This window comes from Mobula birostris, chromosome 20 (genome assembly GCF_030028105.1).
Source record: "Mobula birostris isolate sMobBir1 chromosome 20, sMobBir1.hap1, whole genome shotgun sequence".
Taxonomy (NCBI): Eukaryota; Metazoa; Chordata; class Chondrichthyes; order Myliobatiformes; family Myliobatidae; genus Mobula; species Mobula birostris.
In genome coordinates, this window is record NC_092389.1 from 35861055 (window position 1) to 35882988 (window position 21934).

The following is a 21934-nucleotide window of genomic DNA, read 5'->3' on the forward strand; positions in this document are numbered from 1 at the left end:
TTGTGGGAATCTCTTCCATGGAGGGTCATGCTCTTCCACTGGTTAACTTTTCCTTCAATAGTGATAATGTCTTCATTTTTTTGGGTTATGCTTTCATTTAAGGTTAGTGGTGTGTACTTCTTATCAGAATTGCATATGCTCACATGCAGTGCTGGGTTCTGTCTTCGCTGATGAAAATATATCCTTAGAGGTTTTATCTGATTGTTGTGTAAAATTTTTATGACTGTTATTCCTCTTCCTCCTTCTTTCCCAGGTAGCGTTAATCTAAGTGTGTTCGTGTGTACATAGTGTTTTCTAAAGTTTGTCATTTCAGTTCTTATTTTTCTTTGCATATTTTCCAGATCAGATTCAGACCAAGATATTATGCTGAATGAGTATATTAATATAGGTATAGCAGAAGTGTTTATTGCCTTTGTTATATTTTTACCATTGAGCTCTGTTTGGCAGATTTTCTAAAGCATTGAAGAATTTTCCCTTTATCGCACTGTGATCTATTTTCTGTGTTTGTTGATGTCTCAGATACTTATATGTTTCATATTCATCCTCAGTGTTTTGTACCCTGCTGCACTGTTTTATATTCTACAAGCTCTATTGCACTTTTCGATATTTTTAATGTTCTGCACTTATCTAGTCCAAAGTTCATCTTTATATCTTTATATTGTAGGTTTTCATAAATAAAGTGAGGCGTTTTATGTTTAAGAAAAAACTGTAACACACTTACTGAACTCCAAAATTTGAACAAAAGCGTGCTAAAAACCCTTCACATAATTATGTCGTCACGTCAGAACAGCCTCTTAAAGTGAAACCCTAACTTAATGTTGGTGGTTCTGAACAATGTACATTTCCACCAGTTACATTCTGACACAGGCCCCTCCAGAATTCCCTAAAACTGGCATTGTGAGCTTGTCTGGAGCTCGAACGAGCCGCTCAGCTCGGCTCCTGTGTTCCACGGGTGGAGGAACAGCAGGTGCCTCTGGCTCATCCAGAGGTGTGTTGACACACTCGTGGTCATGTTGTGACACCAGGGGCATGGTAGCGGAATCCTCCCAACCTTGGTGGGCTGGCTTAAGGTGAACTACAAAAATAAGAGGTTTACACTTCTTATCTATGATAAAAAGTCTTTTCTCTCCATTCCAAAATGAAGAATGGGCCATCATAAGGGAGATGTTGGTATGCATCATGGAGGACAAAAACGAGCAAGGTGGAATGTAGTACCCAAGAGAGCTGTACGCCATGATGGGAGGTAGGAAGAGGTGCAAAGGAATTGAATTTACTGAGGAGGGCAGAATGTTGTTGAGGAGTCAACCAGGCGGTTGTGGTGTCAGGGATAAAATCACCTGGCACTTGTAACAGCTGTCCATATACCAATTCAGTTGCTGTCGACTGCAGGTCCTCTTATGGGGTTTATTCTGAGCCCCAGCAGGGCCCACAGGAAACAATCATGCCAACACTCATCCGTCAGGGAAGCCCTCAGAGCAGCCTTTAGGGAGCAGTGAAACCACTCTCATAAGCCACTGGACTGTGAGTGATACACCATGGTATGATGTAGCCTAGTGCCGAGGTTCTGGGCCATCATAGACAAAAGATATGATATGAATTGGGAAGAAATATCAGGTGGGGTGCCAAACTGAGCAACACAGGTGCTGATGAATGCCCAAGCCACTTTTGTGGCCGTTGTCGAGGCGAGAGGGACGACTTGCCAGCTGGTGGTATGGTCCACCATGGTAAGGAGGTGGGTGAAACTCCGGAATGGGGGAAGAGGACCAACAAAGTCCACACTGACATGGTCAAACCGTCGCTCAAGACCTCAAAAGGTGCCAATGGCGTCTGGACATTGTTGTAATGTGAGCATTATTAAAAGTAAGTTAATACTAATTAGGATAATGGGGGGTTCTATTTCCGTTCTTTTTACTTCCGGTGTGCTCTGTATATAGTGTTCCTGCCATACTGTACGGGTTGTGAAAGCCTCTGTATATACATAACGGTTTTGAAGTTTGAGATAAAATTGCTTCTTGGACATGAAGTTGTCGAGTGTGCCTTTTTCAAAGTAGAAGTTACTACATATTTTTGGCGACAAGGTGAACTGGTTTTGTGAACGTATCGGCACGTTTTTCGAATGGGAGCTTCGTGTTTCAAATGGCAACATTTGGAACTATCGGTGAATTTCTGGAAGGAAACGAGGACTGGCTGGAGTATGAGGAAAGGTTGGGACACTTTTTCTGTGCGAGTGGAATTACTGAGGAGGCTAAGAAGCGCTCTATTCTCCTGAGTGTGTGGGGGGCAAAGACTTACAAGCTAATAAGGAATTTAGCCACACCGCAGAAACTGGGGGACATTCCATATGACGAACTGGTCAAGCTCATGGGGAACCGCTACAATCCAAAACCTTCTGTGATAGTCCAGTGGTGTAAGCTTCACAGCCATTTCAGGAAGCCAGGTCAGTCTGTGGCCAATTTTGTGGCCGAACTTCGGCAGCTGTCGGAGTATTGTGATTTCGGAGTGGTGTTGGATGACATACTCCGTGATCGATTGGTATGCGGCATTAATAATGACGGCATACAATGCCGCCTGTTAGGGGAAACCCCAACGTTGACTTTCAAGAAAGTCTTAGAGATTGCCCAAGCATGGCTGCTAATAATGTCAAGGATATCCAGAAAGGACACGGGGTGGGGGTCGCAGTCGGCGGCAGTGCACCAAGTCAGGAGGGAGACTGGTAAACAGGCAAAGCGGGTGGAATATTTCTGGTGTGGAGGGACACACTACGTAAATGATTGCAAATTCAAAGACACTGTCTGCCATGCTTGTAGCAAAAAGGGATATTTAGCTAAAAAGTTCAGAAGTTCAAAGGGTAAGATTAAGCCTGGGCAGGGGAAAGCTCAACAGGCTCAGGCAGCCACACACCATCTAGAAAAAGCAGATGAAGAGGCAGCACCATGTTTTTTTCAGCCCAGGTCGGTGCCCTATGCCATGAAAAGCAAAGTCGAGGAGGAGCTGAAACGTTTACAGAGGCTGGGCATTATTGAGCCCGTCCAGTTTTCAAGGTGGGCGGCTCCCATTGTTCCAGTTTTGAAGGCAGACAAAACGGTGAGGATATGTGGGGATTATAAGCTTACGGTGAATCAGGTCTCTAGGCTGGAGGGGTACCCATTGCCACGGGTGGATGACCCTGTCAGGGGGTAAACTGTTCACAAAGCTGGACATGAGTCACACCTACCAACAGCTGCTGCTCGACAAGGATTCAAAGGAGTACGTCACAATTAATATGCACAAGGGATTATTCAAGTACAATCGCCTGGTGTTTGGAGTGGCGTCCAGCCCTGCCATTTTCCAAAGGACAATGAACACTTTGCTGCAGGGGATTTCGCACGTAGCAGTGTACCCTGATGATATTTTGATCACAGGGGCTACGGAGGTGGAGCATCTGGCTAATTTAGAACGGGTACTGAAGAGGCTCTCAGACGCAGGGCTGTGGTTGAAACGCGGCAAATGTGTGTTCCTGGCATCGAGTGTGACTTACCTGGGACACAAGATCACAGCTGAGGGGCTTTGCCCTGTGGAGGACAAAGTGAGAGCTATTAAGGAGGCCCCAAGCCCTAAGACTGTCACGGAACTCAGAACATTTTATGGGCATGGTGAATTATTATGGCAAGTTTCTTCCTGACCTCTTAAGAGTTTTGACCCTGCTGTATAAGCTGCTTCACAATAACACTAAGTGGCAGTGGGGTGAAGAACAGGAGAAAACTTTCAAGGAAGTGAAAGAACTCCTCCACTCAGCGAAGCTGCTTGTTCACTATGACCCAGACAAGGAGGTCACCCTTGCATGCGATGCCTCGCCCTATGGAGTCGGGGCAGTTCTCTCACATGTAATGGAGGACCATTCAGAGAAGCCTATTGGTTTTGCTTCACGTACCCTGACAGCTGCTGAGAAGGGATATTCACAGCTAAACAAAGAAGGTCTGGCCATTGTTTTTGCGGTCAAATGCTTTCATCAGTACCTTTATGGACGCGTATTTACAATTTATACGGACCATAAACCACTGACGAGCCTGTTCAGTGAGACTAGATGCATCCCACCGCTAGCCTCAGCCAGGATACAGCAATGGACTCTTACATTGTCAGCCTACCAGTACACTATAGTGTACAGAGCAGGTGGAAATAATGCAAATGCTGATGCAATGAGTCGACTACCTTTACCTGAGACACCTGTTACTACATATGTGCCTCCAGAGACTGTATTTTCATTGGAGAGACTGTCAGAGACACCTGCAAGGGTGACCCAGATCAGGCAGTGGACAGAGAGGGATCCAGTCTTGTCCCAAGTCAAGACTTTTCTTTTACAAGTCTGGCCCAGAGTAGTGGAAGGAGAGGAATTGAGGCCTTATGCCAAACGCAAGACAGAACTCAGTCTGCAGGATGGTTGCATTTTCTGGGGGGCGAGGGTCATTGTGCCGCCCCCTGGCCGTTCACAGATTGTGGAGGAAATTCATGAGACTCACCCAGGAGTGTCTCGAATGAAAAGCCTTACAAGATCCTACGTTTGGTGGCCAAGAATGGATCAGGATCTGGAGAACAAGGTAAAATCATGCACGCAATGTCAGACTAATCAGAATATGTCACCACCAGCTACTTTGCATCCATGGGAGTGGCCAGACCACCCCTGGTCTAGGCTACATTTGGACTTTGCTGGCCTTTTTATGGGGCAGATTTTTCTTGTAATAGTAGATGCGCATTCTAAGTAGATCGAAGCTCACATCATGAGCAACATCACAGCCCCCTCAACCATAGACAAACTCAGGCAAGTGTTTGCAGTCCACAGGTTGCCTGACATTCTGGTCACTGATAATGGCCTGACGTTCACCAGTGAGCTGTTCAGTGAGTTCATGCAGTAGAATGGCATTCATCACATTCGGACGGGCCCTTTCCACCCAGCCTCCAATGGTTTGGCTCTTCACTGACTCTATTTTTATTGGACTTATTGAGTATGTCCGCAAGAAAATGAACCTGAGGGTAGTATATGGTGACATATACAGTATGCACTTTGATAATAAATTTCCTTTGAACTTTGAAACATGAAAAACCACAGGGGCTGATAGAGATGGATCCAAGGCTGATATGGGAGGCAAAGGAAGAAATTGCTGGAGCTCTGACAGACTTATAAATACTTACTGGTCACAGGTGAAATGGCAGCCAGCTGGAGGATACCAAATGTGATACTTGGTGAGTCTAACTTTAGTGAGAGGGAAATTATTGAGAAAAATTTTGAAGGTCACAATCTTATATTTTATCCAAGGGATGTAGGCTTTGCAGGTTGAGCAGCACTGAATTGCCCATCCCTATCTGTCTTGAATATACTCAGCTAGTATTTACACAGTGACTAAATACAGAATGCCACAGTTTATCTACTCTCTGATGGAAGAAATTTCTTTGCATCCCTAAATGACTAATTTCTCCTTTTGAGGCTGGGACCCCTGTTCTATACACTCCAGCCATGGACACCATTCAATGTGAATTTTTTTCCAACTCTGTTTTCTGTCTACCTTTAATCCACAGCAGTGTATTACCCCAGATCTACATATTTTATGCACTCCAATTCTGTTTAATAATCACTATGGTGCCTAGAGTCATTGACTTCCACAAAGTGGAAACTGGCCCCTTGTTCCAAGTCATCCGTGTTGACCAAAGTGCTTTCATTCGAGGGTCCCAACTGCCTGCACAGGAGGTTGAGGGTTAACTTGATAGAGGTACATAAAATCATGAGGGGAACATACACGGTAAATGGTCAAGTCTTTTTCCCAAGATAGGGGACTTTGGAACAAGAGAGCACAGATTTAAGGTAAAAGGGGAAAGATTTGAAAGGGACCTGAGGGACAACATTTTAATGCAGTGGCTAGTAGGTACAGTATACGGAATGAGCTGCCAGAGGAAGTGGTGGAGGGAAGTACAGATACATTTCAAAGACATTTGAATAGGTTTATAGATAGAAAAGGCCCAGATAGATATGTGCCAAACACAGGCAAACGGGACTAGCTCAGATAGCCACCTTGGTCAGTATGAACAAGTTGGCCCAAAGGCCCATACTGTGGGCCTTTCCATACTGGGACTCTATGCACGTGGCCCAGATGGCAGAACCTGATGGCATAAATTCTCCAATCTCTAGTAATCTGCAATCCCTCTGTTCTTTTTCTCTCTCTTCCTGATCTATCCAGTTATTTCTACACTTACCTCAGCCCTCATCACCATCCTTGTTTCCCCTCCTTCATCCTCTCCACCTGCCCATCATCAAAACACTTTCCCACTGGGTCCCCTCCCTCGCCATTCTCAACTGCTCTCTCCACCTCCCTCACTTGACCCCATGCTCTACCTTCCTTTCCTATCAGATTCCATCAGTTTCAGCCCTTTGTCCCCTCCACCTATCAACCCCCAGTCCCCGTCGCTATTCCTTTCTTTCCTCTTCCATCAACATCCTCGCCTGGATCTATCCAGCACCTCCCAGTCTCTGTCACTATTCCCCTTCTTTGCTCCTCCCTCTGTGTATCGTTATCCTCACCTGGATCCACCTATCACCTTCCAGTCCCTGTCGCTATTCCTCCTCTTTCCTTCTGCCACCCTCACCCCCCCCCCACCTGGATCTACCTATCAACGGCCAGCTCTTGTTCCACTCCCTCCCCCACCTTTTTATACTGGTCATCACCCCACTATCTTCCAGTCCAGATGAAGGGTCATCCATATTGACTCTGTCCAGTCCGATTGCTATTTTCAAAGTGCTTGATTACATTGCCACTTCCAAAATAAGAGAGCAACAAACTATCTTCTGGAAAAAACTTGGTGATCAAGTGGCATCTGTGGAGGAAAAGATTTGTTGTCATTTTAGGTCAAAACCTTGCAGGATTCAAGACGCTTGCATCTCCTAGATAACAGAGTCCAACATTCTATTTATTGATTGATTGAGGTACAGCACAGAATAGGCCCTTCCAGCTCTTCAAGCAGCACTATCCCGCATCCCTGATTTAATTCTAACCTAATCATGGGACAATTTACAATGACCAATTAACCTCCTCGGATCACCTTTGGACTGTGGGAGGAAACTGGAGGATCCGGAGGAAACCCATGCATTCCATGGAAAGGATGTACAGACTCCTTACAGATGATGCAAGAATTGAACCCCGAACTCTGACTAACCACTACGTAACCGTAATCTCCTATTTTACTCGGTCTACTGTTACTGATGTCAGGTTCTGATCTATATCGTGGAATGGTGACAGAAGGACATTCAATAGCAACTTTCAAAACAGAACTAGATAAATACCTATATGGTATTATATTTACAGTGCTCTGTGGAAAAAGCAAAGAGGTGAACTTTTTGGATAGCTCATCAAAACAGCACACTCATGACTGTCTGAATGACTGCACTCTGTGCTATGAATCTACAGCAGCATGAAATTTGACAATTGCTGTAAATGCACCAAAAGAGACATCTGTAGGCACACCAAGATATTTAGAAGAAATCTTTAAACTGATCAAATGCCCCAAAGTTTCTTACCAATATTAATCCTTCCTCCATTTAGTCCATTCATTGCAATGGAAAACCCATCACCTTCACGTCCAACCAAGTTAGTAACAGGTACAGCACAATCGTCAAAGATCACTGCTCGAGTTGGCTGCGAGTTCCATCCGACCTTAGAAAAAAGGGCAGAAGTAAGGGAGGTTATGGTCACCATTCAATTTTATACTTTAAAATGCCTAAGTCACTGTGGATCCCGTGCATCTTAAAATTCTGGATCAGCCAATCATGAGGGGCCTTGTCAAATGCCTTACTAAAATTTATGTTGACAACATCCACAGTTTTACCCTCATCAATCAACTTCATCACCTCATCAAAAATTCATTCAATTTGGTAAGACATAACTTGCTTTCATAAAGCCATGCTTGACCATCCCCAATAAGGCCATGTTTTCCAAATGCTCACAAATCCTATCCATAAGAATCCTTTCGAATAGATTACCAATCATTGATGTGAGGCTCACCTGTCTATAGGTTCCAGGATTATCCCTATTTAGCTATTTACCAGTTCACTGGAGAGAACACAAAGATCTTGGTCAAGGCCCCAGCAATCTCGTCTTTTGCCTCTTTCAATAACCTGAAGGAGATCCCATCAGGCCCTGGGGGCTTATGCAACTTAATGTTCTTTAAGAGACCAACACTACGTCTTTCTTTATATCAAAGTGTCCTAACATATTAGCATGCTCCGCACTGATCCTCCACATCCTTCTCCCTGGTAAATCAATGCAAATTTAGGACTTCACCCACATCCTCCACCTCCAATCACATGTTCCCTCTTTTGTTCTTGAGTGATCCTACCCTCTTCTTAGTTATCCTCTTGTTTTTAATATATGTATAGAATGTTTTGTGATTCTCTTTAATCCTACTTGCCAAGGACTTTTCATGACCACCCCCGGCTCTCCAAATTTCCTTCAAGTTCTTTTTAGCTTCTCTATAATCGTCAAGGGCTCTGTTGGATCTCAGCTTCCTAAACCTTCCTTTTTCTTCATGAATAAGTGCACCACCCCTCCAATCATCCGAGGTTCCTTACTTTGCCATACTGTGGAAGTTGCGGTCAGGCAAGGTTAACATAATGTCCAAGCAAGGACAGATTGCAGATAGAGTGTAGACAGCCCAGGCAAGAAAGATCTTTGAAGAGCATAACTCCCTTCTGCACAGCAGGAGACAGAAGCACTTCGGCTTACTGAGATAACATAAGGAGGTAATTGAAGGATACAAGGAACACAAATCAACTAAAGGATAGCAACACACATCAAAGTTGCTGGTAAACGCAACAGGCCAGGCAGCATCTCAAGGAAGCGGTACAGTCGACGTTTCAGGCCGAGACCCTACGTCAGGACTAACTGAAGGAAGAGTGAGTAAGAGATTTGAAAGTGAGAGGGGGAGGGGGAGATACAAAATGATAGGAGAAGACAGGAGAGGGAGGGATGGAGCCAAGAGCTGGACAGGTGATTGGCAAAAGGGATATGAGAGGATCATGGGACAGGAGGTCCAGGGAGAAAGACAAGGGCGGGGGGGGAACCCAGAGGATGGGCAAGGGGTATAGTCAGAGGGACAGAGGGAGAAAAAGGAGAATGAGAGAGAGAATGTGTGTATAAAAATAAATAACGGATGGGGTACGAGGGGGAGGTGGGGCATTAGCGGAAGTTAGAGAAGTCAATGTTCATGCCACCAGGTTGGAGGCTACCCAGACGGAATATAAGGTGTTGTTCCTCCAACCTGAGTTGATAATTACTTTAATGATTTCAAAGTATCACCAGTTGTCAGCTTGTAGTTTCTATTAATTTTTAACTCCACTATTGTGAATGGTGATTGATCTTGCAAGTAAGGAATTCAAACACACACAACAGGAATTCTGCAGATGCTGGAAATTCAAGCAACACACATCAAAGTTGCTGGTGAACGCAGCAGGCCAGGCAGCATCTCTAGGAAGAGGTACATTGAAGGAGACTAGGACCTTGAAGGAGACTAGTGTTGAAATTGCGGGGGCCCTGGCAGAAATATTTAAAATGTCGCTGTCTACGGGTGAAGTGCCAGAGGATTGGAGAGTGGCTCATGTTGTTCCATTGTTTAAAAAAGGATCGAAAAGTAATCCGGGAAATTATAGGCCGGTGAGTTTAACGTCAGTAGTAGGTAAGTTATTGGAGGGAGTACTAAGAGACAGAATCTACAAGCATTTGGATAGACAGAGGCTTATTAGGGAGAGTCAACATGGCTTTGTGCGTGGTAGGTCATGTTTGACCAATCTGTTGGAGTTTTTCAAGGAGGTTACCAGGAAAGCGGATGAAGGGAAGGCAGTGGATATTGTCTACAAGGACTTCAGTAAGGTCTTTGACAAGGTCCCGCATGGGAGGTTAGTTAGGAAAATTCAGTCGCTAGGTATACATGGAGAGGTGGTAAATTGGATTAGACATTGGCTCAATGGAAGAAGCCAGAGAGTGGTGGTAGAGAATTGCTTCTCTGAGTGGAGGCCTGTGACTAGTGGTGTGCCACAGGGATCAGTGCTGGGTCCATTGTTATTTGTCATCTATATCAATGATCTGGATGATAATGTGGTAAATTGGATCAGCAAGTTTGCTGATGATACAAAGATTGGAGGTGTAGTAGACAGTGAGGAAGGTTTTCAGAGCCTACAGAGGGACTTGGACCAGCTGGAAAAATGGGCTGAAAAATGGCAGATGGAGTTTAATACAGACAAGTGTGAGGTATTGCACGTTGGAAGGACAAACCAACGTAGAACATACAGGGTTAATGGTAAGGCACTGAGGAGTGCAGTGGAACAGAGGGACCTGGGAATACAGATACAAAATTCCCTAAAAGTGTCGTCACAGGTAGATAGGGTCGTAAAGAGAACTTTTGGTACATTGGCCTTTATTAATCGAAGTATTGAGTATAAGAGCTGGAATGTTATGATGAGGTTGTATAAGGCATTGGTGAGGCCGAATCTGGAGTATTGTGTTCAGTTTTGGTCACCAAATTACAGGAAGGATATAAATAAGGTTGAAAGAGTGCAGAGAAGGTTTACAAGGATGTTGCCAGGACTTGAGAAACTCAGTTACAGAGAAAGGTTGAATAGGTTGGGACTTTATTCCCTGGAGCGTAGAAGAATGAGGGGAGATTTGATAGAGGTATATAAAATTATGATGGGTATAGATAGAGTGAATGCAAGCAGGCTTTTTCCACTGAGGCAAGGGGAGAAAAAAACCAGAGGACATGGGTTAAGGGTGAGGGGGGAAAAGTTTAAAGGGAACATTAGTGGGGGCTTCTTCACACAGAGAATGGTGGGAGTGTGGAATGAGCTGTCAGACGAGGTGGTAAATGCGGGTTCTTTTTTAACATTTAAGAATAAATTGGACAGATACATGGATGGGAGGTGTATGGAGGGATATGGTCCGTGTGCAGTTCAGTGGGACTACGCAGAAAATGGTTCGGCACAGCCAAGAAGGGCCAAAGGGCCTGTTTTTGTGCTGTAGTTTCTATGGTTCTATGGTACAGTCAAGATTTCAGGCCGAGACCCTTCGTCCTGACGAAGGGTCTCAGCCTGAAACGTCGACTGCACCTCTTCCTAGAGATGCTGCCTGGCCTGCTGCGTTCACCCGCAACTTTGATGTGTGTTAATTCAAACACACAACAGTTTACCAAATAGTTAATATATGACTCTGTTCAGACTTCAGAACAGTGTGGTGACAGGGGCCAAGCAGTTCTCCTTCTGCACAAGTAAAATAAAGGAAGATTGGAAAATGAGTGCGAGTTTTCAGAAGCTATTTAATCGGCGATGACAATACTTGTCTTTCCAACTTACTGGAACATTCCTGTTCTCGGTGCAGATGGTCTTTAAACAATTAATAGTGATCAGTCATTGAGTATTAATTATTATGAATATTAATTTTTGATTAATAGTGCAACTCCCTCCGCTTCATTTACCTCCCTCGCTATCTTTTCTAAAATAACGAAACCCAGGGACATTAAGCATCCATTCCTGTTCCTTTCTCAACCAAATCTCTGTAATGGCCACAACATAGTTCCATGTACAATGAATCTAGTAACCAGATGATAAACTAAATTAAGCCCTTTGCCTACACAATCCATATCCATTCTCTATACATTCACGTGCCTACCTAAGAGCTTCTTAAATACCTCTATTGTATTTGCCTCCACTACTACCCTTGGCAGTTTTGCCCCTTAGCTGAGTTATAATGCCAGAAGGGTAAGCTTACGTGGCGCAAGCACTTTTCTTGTTTGTGACCTTTGCTACAAACTTGATGAAAACAGAGAGCCTTCCTGTTTAGTATGGGTACTTACCTTTTTCTCTTTCTTGCCAAAGCTGAGTCCAGGTGTACCTTTCTCCACTAGCAAACAAGAAATGCCCTTAGGACCTCTGTCTCCCGTCCTGCACATCAACACGTACAGATCCGCATCCCCTCCACCACTGATAAAAGCCTGAATAATGAAGAAATTTTGGGAATCAATTATCAGTCGGTCTAGGAAGTGTGGTCTACCTCGAACACTGGATGAACTGATCAGATAACAGCACATTAATACCACCAGCAGCTGTGGTCCTTAGCAAACACATCTCCATCCCCATTACCTTTGAGCCATTGAGAATGTAGTAATCCCCTTCTCGCCTTGCTGTAGTAATAAGCGAAGCTGCATCACTGCCACTTCCTGTGGGTAGAATCAGATGTTGATAATAATCCTTTTTATATCATCTTCCACAGCTGTCTAGCCTTTAATTGTTGATTATATAGGACTATTCAGATATCTTAAAAAAAAATGATGGTGGGAAGAAAGAAATTGAAACTCTGGTGGCTCCCCTAGCACTCACAGAAAGGACTAGATCAATTTCTGGGTACATGTGTGAGTGAATATTTCAGATTGTCATTGTAATTTGTCAGTAGCAGTTCCCAAATGTTCTAGCTCTAATTAAAAACTAAAAATTAATTTCTCTACCATGGCAAGTAGCCTCAATGTATCAAATCCAATGATTTCAATCACTTCAAGTTGATTATCCACAGATTTCCAAACCCAAGACAGTGCAGTTCTCCTCTTAAAAAAAAGTAAAGGATTTTCACAGTGAACGGTAGCGCTCTGGGAAGTGTTGTAGAACAGAAGCACCCACAATACAAGTACATGGTTCACTGAAAGTGGCATTGCAGATAGACAGTGCGGTGAAAAAGGTTTTTAGCACACTGGCCTTCACCATTGAAGGTACTGAGTATAGTGTTAGGGAATTATATTGCAGTTGTACAAGACATTGGTGAGGCTGCATTTGTAATATTATGTTCAGTTTTGATCACTCTGAGTTATGGACAGAGGCTAAGCAAGTTGGGATTTTCACTGGAGCATAGGAGAATGAGAGGTGATCTTATAGAGGTGTATAAAATTATGAGGGGCATAGATAGAGGTGCAGTCTTTTTCCAGCGTTATGATGTGGATTAATAATCAAAGGGCACAAGTTTAACGTGAGAGGGGAGAGATTTAATAGGGACGCAAGGTTTGTGCTGAATCCCAGGAGAAGGAATTTGTACAATGCCTACGAACTGGCTTTGTATAAATTATAATGGGATATAGAAAAGACATGTAAAAAGGGCAAAGCTACTACAGTTATGGAGGAGTTCAATATAGGTAGATTGGAAAAATTAAGTTAGTGATGGATCCCAAGAGAGGGAATTTGTAGAAAGCCTATAAGATGGCTTTTTAGAGCAACTTATGATTCAGCCCACAAGGGGAAAAGCAATCTGGATTGTGTGTTGTGCAATGTACCAGATTTTATTAGCGAGCGATAAAATTAGTGAAACAGGAACCCTTAGGAGACAGTGACCATAATATGATAGAATCCACCCTGCAGTTTGAGAGAGAGAAGCCAAAATCTGCTGTATCAGTATTACAGTGGAGTAAATGGAATTATAGAGACAGTAGAGAGGAGCTGGCCAAAGTTGATTGGAAGAGGATACTAGTAGGGATGATGACAGGACAGCAATGGCTGGAGTTCTAGGGAGCAAATTGGAAAGTGCAGGATAGATACAAGAAGAAATCATGTTCCAAAGGCAGGATGAGGCAACTGTGGCTGACCAGGGAAGTCAAAGACAGCATAAAAACAAAAGAGAGGGCATACAATTCAGTAAAAATTAATGTGAAGCCAGAGAATTGGGAAGCTTTTAAAAGCCAACAGAAGGCAACTAAAAAACCAATAAGGAGAGAAAAGATGAAATATGAAGGTAAACAAGCCAATAATATACAAGATATCAAAAGGTTTTTATATATTAGAGTATAAAGAATAAAACAGAGGAGAGAGTGGATATTAGACCGCTGGAAAATGCTGTTGGAGAGTTAGTAATGGGAGACAAAGAAATGGGGAACAAACTCAATAAATATTTTGCGTCAGTCTTCACTGTGGAAGACACTAGCAGAATGCCAGAATTTCGAGAATGTCAAAAGGCAGAAGTGAACGTAGTTGCCATTACCAAGGAGAGGTGCTTGGGAAGCAGAAAGGTCTGAAGGTCAATAAGTCACCTCGACCATATGAACTACACCCCAGGGTTTTGAAAGAAGTAGCTGAAGAGATTGTGGAAGCATCAGTAATGAGCTTTCAAGAATCATTAGATTCTGGAAAGGTTCCAGAGGATTGGAAAATTGCAAATGTCACTCCACTCTTTAAGAAGGGAGAGAGACAGAAGAAAGGAAATTATCAGTCAGTTAGCCTGACTTCAATGGCTGGGAAGATGTTGATGATACTAAGACCATAGACCATAAGACCATAAGACAAAGGAGCAGACTTAGACCATCTGGCCCATTGATTCTGCTCCACCATTCAATCATGGCTGATCCTTTTTTTTTTCTCCTTCTCAACCCCAGTTCCCGGCCTTCTCCCCGTAACCTTTGATGCCATGTCCAATCAAAAACCTTAAATACACCCAACGACCTGGCTTCCACAGCTGCATGTGGCAACAAATTCACCACCCTTTGGCTAAAGAAATTTCTCCACATCTCTGTTTTGAAAGGACGCCCCTCTATCCTGAGGCTGTTCCTTCTTGTCCTAGACTCTCCCACCATGGGAAACATCCTTTCCACATCTATTCTGTCTAGGCATTTCAACATTCAAAAGGTTTCAATGAGATCCCCCTCATCCTTCTGAATTCCAGTGAGTACAGACCGAGAGCCATCAAACATTCCTCATATGATAACCCTTTCATTCCTGGAATCATCCTTGTGAACCTCCTCTGGACCCTATCCAATGCCAGCACATCTTTTTCTAAGATGAGGGGCCCAAAACTGTTCACAATACTCAAGGTGAGGTCTCACCAGTGTCTTATAAAGCCTCAGCATCACATCCTTGCTCATGTATTCTAGATCTCTTGAAATGATGGCATTTGCCTTCCTCACCAGCAACTCAACCCGCAAATTAACCTTGAGGGTGTTCTGCATCTCAAGATTCCTGGATTTTCTTCCTGTTTAGAAAATTGTCCACACATTTATTTCTACTACCAAAGTGCATGACCATGCACTTTCCAACATTGTATTTCATTTGCCACTTTCTTGCCCATTCTCCTAATCTGTCTAAGTTCTTCTGCATCCTACCTGTTTCCTCAACACTACCTGCCCCTCCACCAATCTTTGTATCATCTGCAAATTTGGCAACAAAGCCATCTATTCCATCATCTAAACCATTGATATACAGCATAAAAAGAAGTGACCCCAACACCGATCCCTGTGGAACACCACTAGTCACAGGCAGCCAACCAATAAAGGATCCTTTTATTCCCACTTGCTGCCTCCTACCAATCAGCCAATGCTCTAACCATGTTAGTAACTTTCCTGTAATACCATGGGCTCTTAACTTGGTAAGCAGCCTCATGTGTGGCACTTTGTCAAAGGCTTTCTGAAAGTCCAAATATACAACATTCACTGCATCCCCTTAATCTATCCTACTTGCAATCTCCTCAAAGAATTCCAACAGGTTTGTCAGGCAGGATTTTCCCTGAAGGAAACCATGCTGACTTTGTACTATCTTGTCCTGTGTCACCAAGTACTCCATCATCTCATCCTTAACATCTAACATTTTCCCAGCCACTGAGGTCAGGCCAACTGGTCTGTAATTTCCTTTCTGCTGCCTTCCCCCTTTCTTAAAGAGTGGGGTGACATTTGCAATTTTGCGGTCCTCTAGCACCATGTCAGACTCCAATGATTTTTGAAAGATCATTACTAATGCCACCACAATATCTAACACTACTTCTTTCAGAACCCTAGGGTGCAGTTCATCTGGGCCAGGTGAATTATGTACCTTTAGGTCTTTCAGCTTTTTGAGCACCTTCTCTCTTGTAATAGTAACTGCACCCACTTTTCTTCCTTCACACACTGCAACATCAGGCATACTGCTAGTGTCTTCCACAGTGAAGACTGATGCAAAATACAGTCACCTCCTTGTCCCCCATTATTATTTCTCCTGCCTCATTTTCTAGCAGTCCTATATCCACTCTCATTTCTCTTTTATTTTTAACATGCTTGAAAAAAATGTTTCTATCCATTTTGATATTATTTGCTAGCTTGCTTTCATATTTCATCTTTTCCCTTCTAATGATTTTTTAGTTGCTCTCTGTAGGTTTTTAAAAAGTTCCCAATCCTCTGTCTCCCTACTACTTTTTGCTTTGTTGTATGCCCTTTCTTTTGTTTTTACAATAGCTTTAACTTCCCTTGTCAGCCATGGTTGTACTATTTCACTATTTCAGTATCTCTTCACTTTTGGAATACATATGTCCTGCACCTTCCTAATCTTTCCCGGAAATGTACACCATTGCTGCTCTGCTGACATCCCTGCCAGCAGCTTCTTTCAATTTACTTTGGTCAACTCCTCTCTCATACCACTGTAATTTCCCTTACTCCACTGAAATACTGCTACATCAGACTTTATTTTCTCCCTATCAAATTCTTTATTAAGGGTGAAGTCCTGAGGTACTTGGAGGCACATGATAAAATAGGCCAAAGTCAGCATGGTTTCCTTAAGGGAAAGTATTGCCTGACAAATCTGCTGGAATTCTTTGAAGAAATTACAAGCAGGATGGACAATGTTGAAATGGTGGATGTTGTGTACTTGGATTTTCAGAAGGCCATTGACAAGGTGCCGCATATGAAGTTGCTTAACAAGTTAAGAGTCCATGGTATTACTGGAAATATCCTAGCATGGAGAGAGTATTGGCTGACTGGCAGGAGGCGAACTGTGGGAATAAAGGGAGCCTTTTCTGGTTGGCAGCCAGTGTCTAGTGGTGTTTCATAGGGTCTGCATTCTGACCGATTCTTTTTACATTTAATGTCAATGATATGGATGATGGAATCGAAGGCTTTGTGGATGATATGAAGAAAGGAGGAGGAGCAGAGTGGTGAGAAATCAGAGAGATTACAGACGGACTTGGACAGATTAAGAGAATGGGCAAAGAGATGGCAGATGGAATGTAGCATAAGTAAGTGTATGGTTCTGAACTTCGGTAAAAAGAATAAAGGTTTAGATTATTTTCTAAACGGAGAAAATTCAGAAATCAGAGGTGCAAGAGGACTTGAGATTTCTTGTGCAGGATTCTGTAAAGGTTAACTTGAAGGTTGAGTTGGTGGCAAGGAAGGCAAATGCAATATTAGCATTCATTTTGAGAGGACTAGAACGTACAAACAAGGGTGTAATGCTGAGGCTTTCTAAGGTATTGGTTTGGCCAGCATTTGGAGCATTATGAGCAATTTTGGGCCCCTTATCTAAGAAAGGGTGTGCTGGCATTGGGGAGGTCCACAGGAGTCCCGTGAGAATGTTTCCAGGCAAGACAAAGTTAACGTATGAGAAGCATTTGATGGCTCTGGGCCTATAATGAATATTGAAAGGCTTAGGTAGAGTGGATGCGGAGAGGATGTTTCCTATAATGGGAAAGTCCAGGACCAGAGTGCACAGCCTCAAAATAGGACATCCTTTTAGAACAGAGATGAGGAAACATTTCTTTAGCTGGAGGACAGTGAATCTGTGGAATTCACTGCCACAGAGGGCTGTGGAGGCCAGGTCACTGGGCACATTTAAAGCGAAATTTGATAGGTCCTTGATTGGTAAGAACGTCAAAAGTTATGGGGAGAAGGCAGGAAAATGGGGTTGAAAAGGATAATAAATAAGCCATGATTGGGCTCAAAGGCCTAATTCTGCTCCTATGATTTATGGTTCTTATGTATATATAATGAGCTGCTAGACGAAGTGGTTGAGAGAGGTACATTAACAACTTTCAAAAAGAGCTTGGGCAGGTGTGGAGTGATATGGACCAAACGTGGGCAAATGAACGGCACAGTAGCACAGTGGGTTAGTGTAACTCTTTACAGCGCAAGCAATAAGGGTTCAAATCCTGCCGCTGTTTGTACATTCTCCTCCTGACCATGTGGGTTTCCTCCAGTTGCTCTGGTTTCCAAAAACACACAGATTAGGGTTAGTAAGCTGGGTACATGTTGTGTTGGCACCAAAAGTGTGGCAACACTTGAAGGCTGTCACGCAGCACAATTCTTTGACTGTGTTGATCATTGATGCAAACAATGCATTTCACTATGTGTTTTTGATGTACATGTGAAAGATAAAATTAATCTAATCTAATATTAGATAGCAACCTTGGTTGGTATGGACCATGATGAGCCAAAAGGCCTGCTTCTGTGCTTTCTGTTAGTAGGAGAACACTGAGGAAATTATTGCTCACCTATTTGTTTATTACAGTCATACCAGAAGTCAGAGAAGGTAGTGTGTTATCATCAGGCTCAACCGAGATACAAGACCATAAGACCATAATATATAGAAGCGGAATTAGGCTATTTGGCTCATCGAGTCTGCTCCACAATTTCAAAATGGTCGATCCATTTTCCCTCTGAGCCCCAATCTGCTACCTTTTCCCTATATCCCTTCATGCCCTGACCAATCAAGAATCTATCAACCTCTGCTTTAAACACACCCAATGACTTGGCCTCCACAGCTGCCTGCGGCAGAGAATTTCACAGATTCATCACTCTCTGGCTAAAGAAATTCCTTCTCATCTCCATTCTAAAAGGACGCCCCTCTATTCTGAGACTGTGTCCTCTAGTCTTAGACTTTCCCACCATATGAAACATTTACTCTATCTAGGCCTTTCACTATTTGATAGGTTTCAATGAAGTCACTCCTCATTCTTCGGAATTCTAGTGAATACAGGCCCAGAACCATCAACCACCCTTCATACGACAAATCATTCAATCCTGGACAACAGGAATTCTGCAGATGCTGGAAATTCAAGCAACATACATCAAAGTTGCTGGTGAACGCAGCAGGCCAAGCAGCATCTGTAGGAAGAGGTGCAGTCGACGTTTCAGGCCGAGACCCTTCGTCAATCCTGGAATCACTTTTGTGAACCTTCGTTGAACCCTCTTCAGTTTCTGCACATTGTTTCTAAGATAAGGGGACCAAAACTGCTCACAATACTCCAAGTGAGGCCTCACCAGTGCTTTATAAAGTCTCAACTTTACATCCTTGCTTTTATATTCTAATCTTCTTGAAATGAATGCTAATGTTGCATTTGACTTCCTCACCACAGACTCAACCTGCAAATTAACCCTTAGGGAATCCTGCGCAAGAACTCCCAAGTCCCTTTGCATCTCATTTTTTTGTATTTTCTATCCATTTAGAAAATAGTCAACCCTTTCATTTCTTCTACTAAGGTGCATAACCATACATTTCCTGACACTGTATTCCATCTGCTACTCCTTTGCCCATTCTCCTAATCTGTCTAAGTCCTTCTGTAGCCTTTCTACTTCTGCCTGCCCCCTACCTATCTTTGTATCGTTTGCAAACTTTGCAACAAAGCCATCAATTCCATCATCCAAGTAACTGACATATAATGTAAAAAGAATCATTCTAAACACAGACCCTTGTGGAACACCACTACCCACCGGAAGCCAACTAGAAAAGGCTCCCTTTATTCCCACTCTTTGCCTCCTGCCAATTAGCCAGTGCTTTGTCCATGCTAGAATCTTTCCTGTAACACCAGGAAAGCAGCCTTATATGTGGCACGAGGAATTCTGCAGATGCTGGAATTTCAAGCAACATACATCAAAGTTGCTGGTGAACGCAGCAGGCCAGGCAGCATCTCTAGGAAGAGGTACAGTCGACATTTCAGGCCGAGACCCTTCGTCAGGACTAACTGAAGGAAGAGTTAGTAAGAGGTTTGAAAGTGGGAGGGGGAGATCCAAAATGATAGGAGAAGACAGGAGGGGGAGGGATGGAGCCAAGAGCTGGACAGGTGATTGGCAAAAGGGATATGAGAGGATCATAGGACAGGAGGCCCAGGGAGAAGAAAAGGGACGGGGGGGAACCAGAGGATGGGCAAGGGGTATAGTGAGAGGGACAGAGGGAGAAAAAGGAGAGAGAGAGAATGAAGGTGTGTATATAAATAAATAACGGATGGAGTATGAGGGGGAGGTGGGGTATTAGCAGAAGTTAATGTTCATGCCATCAGGTTGGAGGCTACCCGGATGGAATACAAGGTGTTGTTCCTCCAACCTGAGTGTGGCTTCATCTTTACAGTAGAGGAGGCCGTGGATAGACATATCAGAATGGGAATGGGATGTGGAATTAAAATGTGTGGCCACTGGGAGATCCTGCTTTCTCTGGCGGACAGAGCGTAGGTGTTCAGTGAAATGATCTCCCAGTCTGCGTCGGGTCTCGCCAATATATAGAAGGCCGCATCGGGAGCACCGGACGCAGTACATCACCCCAGCAGGATCTCCCAGTGGCCACACATTTTAATTCCACATCCCATTCCCATTCTGATATGTCTATCCACGGCCTCCCCTACTTATATTCCGTCTGGGTACCCTCCCCTTCTTCCTTCTCCCTGGGCCTCCTGTCCCATGATCCTCTCATATCCCTTTTGCCAATCAACTGTCCAGCTCTTGGCTCCATCCCTCCCCCTCCTGTCTTCTCCTATCATTTTGGATCTCCCCCTCCCCCTCCCCCTCCCACTTTCAAATCTCTTACTCGCTCTTCCTTCAGTTAGTCCTGACGAAGGGTCTCGGCCCGAAATGTCGACTGTACCTCTTCCTAGAGATGCTGCCTGGCCTGCTGCGTTCACCAGCGACTTTGATGTGTGTTGCTTATATGTGGCACCTTGTCAAAGGCCTTCTAAAAATCCAAGTACAGAATATCAAACAATTCTCCTTTGTCTTTCCTGCTTGTTATTTCTTCAAAGAATTCTAACACATTTGTCAGGCAAGATTTCTCCTTGAGGAAACCATGCTGACTATGGCCTATTTTATCATGTGCCTCCAAGTACCCTGAGAACTTATCCTTAATAATTGACTCCAACAACTTCTCAACCACTGACGTCAGACTAACTGGCCTATAGTTTCCTTTTGTCTGCCTCTCTCCCTTCTTGAAGAGTGGGGTGACATTTGTAATTATCCAGTCTTCTGGAACCATTTCAGAATCTAGTGATTCTTGAAAGGTCATTACTAATGGCCCTGCAATCTCTTCAGCCACCTCTTTCAGAACCCTGGGGTGTAGACCATCTGGTCCAGGTGACTTATCTACCTTCAGACCTTTCACTTTCCCATTACAACTTCTCTGGCATCATTTTCCAGTGGTCCGATATCCACTCTCACCTCTCTTTTACACTTTATGTATCTGAAGAAACTTTGATATCCTCTTTAATATTTTTATCTAGCTTACTTTTGTATTCCATCTTTACCTTCTTAGTGACTTTTTAGTTGCATTCTGCCGCATTATCTTTGCTTGCATCAAGAGATGAGTTGAAAAAAATTGCTGCTTCTTTTACATAAGACCATAATATATAGGAGCAGAATTAGGCCATTTGGCCCATCAAGTCTGCTCTGCCATTTCATCATGGCTGATACAGTTTTCCTCTCAGCCCCAGTCTCCTGCCTTCTCCCCATATCCCTTCGTGCCCTGACCAATCAAGAATCCATCAACCTCTGCCTTAAATTTACATAAAGCCTTGGCCTTCACAGCTGCCTGTGGCAAATAATTCCACAGATTCACCACTCTCTGGCTAAAGAAATTCCTCATCTCCGTTCTAAAAGGCCACCCCTCTATTCTGAGGCTGTGTCCTCTGGTCTGAGACTGTCCTACCATAGGAAACATCCTCTCCACATCCACTCTATCAAGACCATTCACCATTCAATGGGTTTCAATTAGGTCACCCCTCATTCTTCTGAATTCTAGTGAATACAGGTCCAGAGCTATCAAGCGCTCTTCATATAACAAGCCATTCAATTCCGGAATCATTTTTGTGAATCTCCTTTGAACCCTCTCCAGTTTCAGCACATCCTTTCTAAGATAAGGGACCCAAAATTGCTCACAATTCTCCAAGTGAGGCCTCAC

General features: G+C 43.6%; 1 protein-coding gene across 6 annotated transcripts in view; it reads right to left on the reverse strand.

Annotated features, from left to right (window-relative positions):
- acad8 (acyl-CoA dehydrogenase family, member 8) overlaps nucleotides 1-21934 on the reverse strand; it is a 103377-nt gene that overhangs the window by 37931 nt on the left and 43512 nt on the right. For all 6 annotated transcript variants that reach the window (XM_072238515.1, XM_072238509.1, XM_072238512.1 and 3 more), the window contains exons 5-7: nucleotides 12149-12225; nucleotides 11863-12000; nucleotides 7541-7676 (exon numbers count right to left, since the gene is read on the reverse strand). In XM_072238515.1, coding sequence (XP_072094616.1) covers nucleotides 7541-7676; nucleotides 11863-12000; nucleotides 12149-12225 — 351 coding nt within the window. The remainder of the gene's footprint in view (nucleotides 1-7540; nucleotides 7677-11862; nucleotides 12001-12148; nucleotides 12226-21934) is intronic.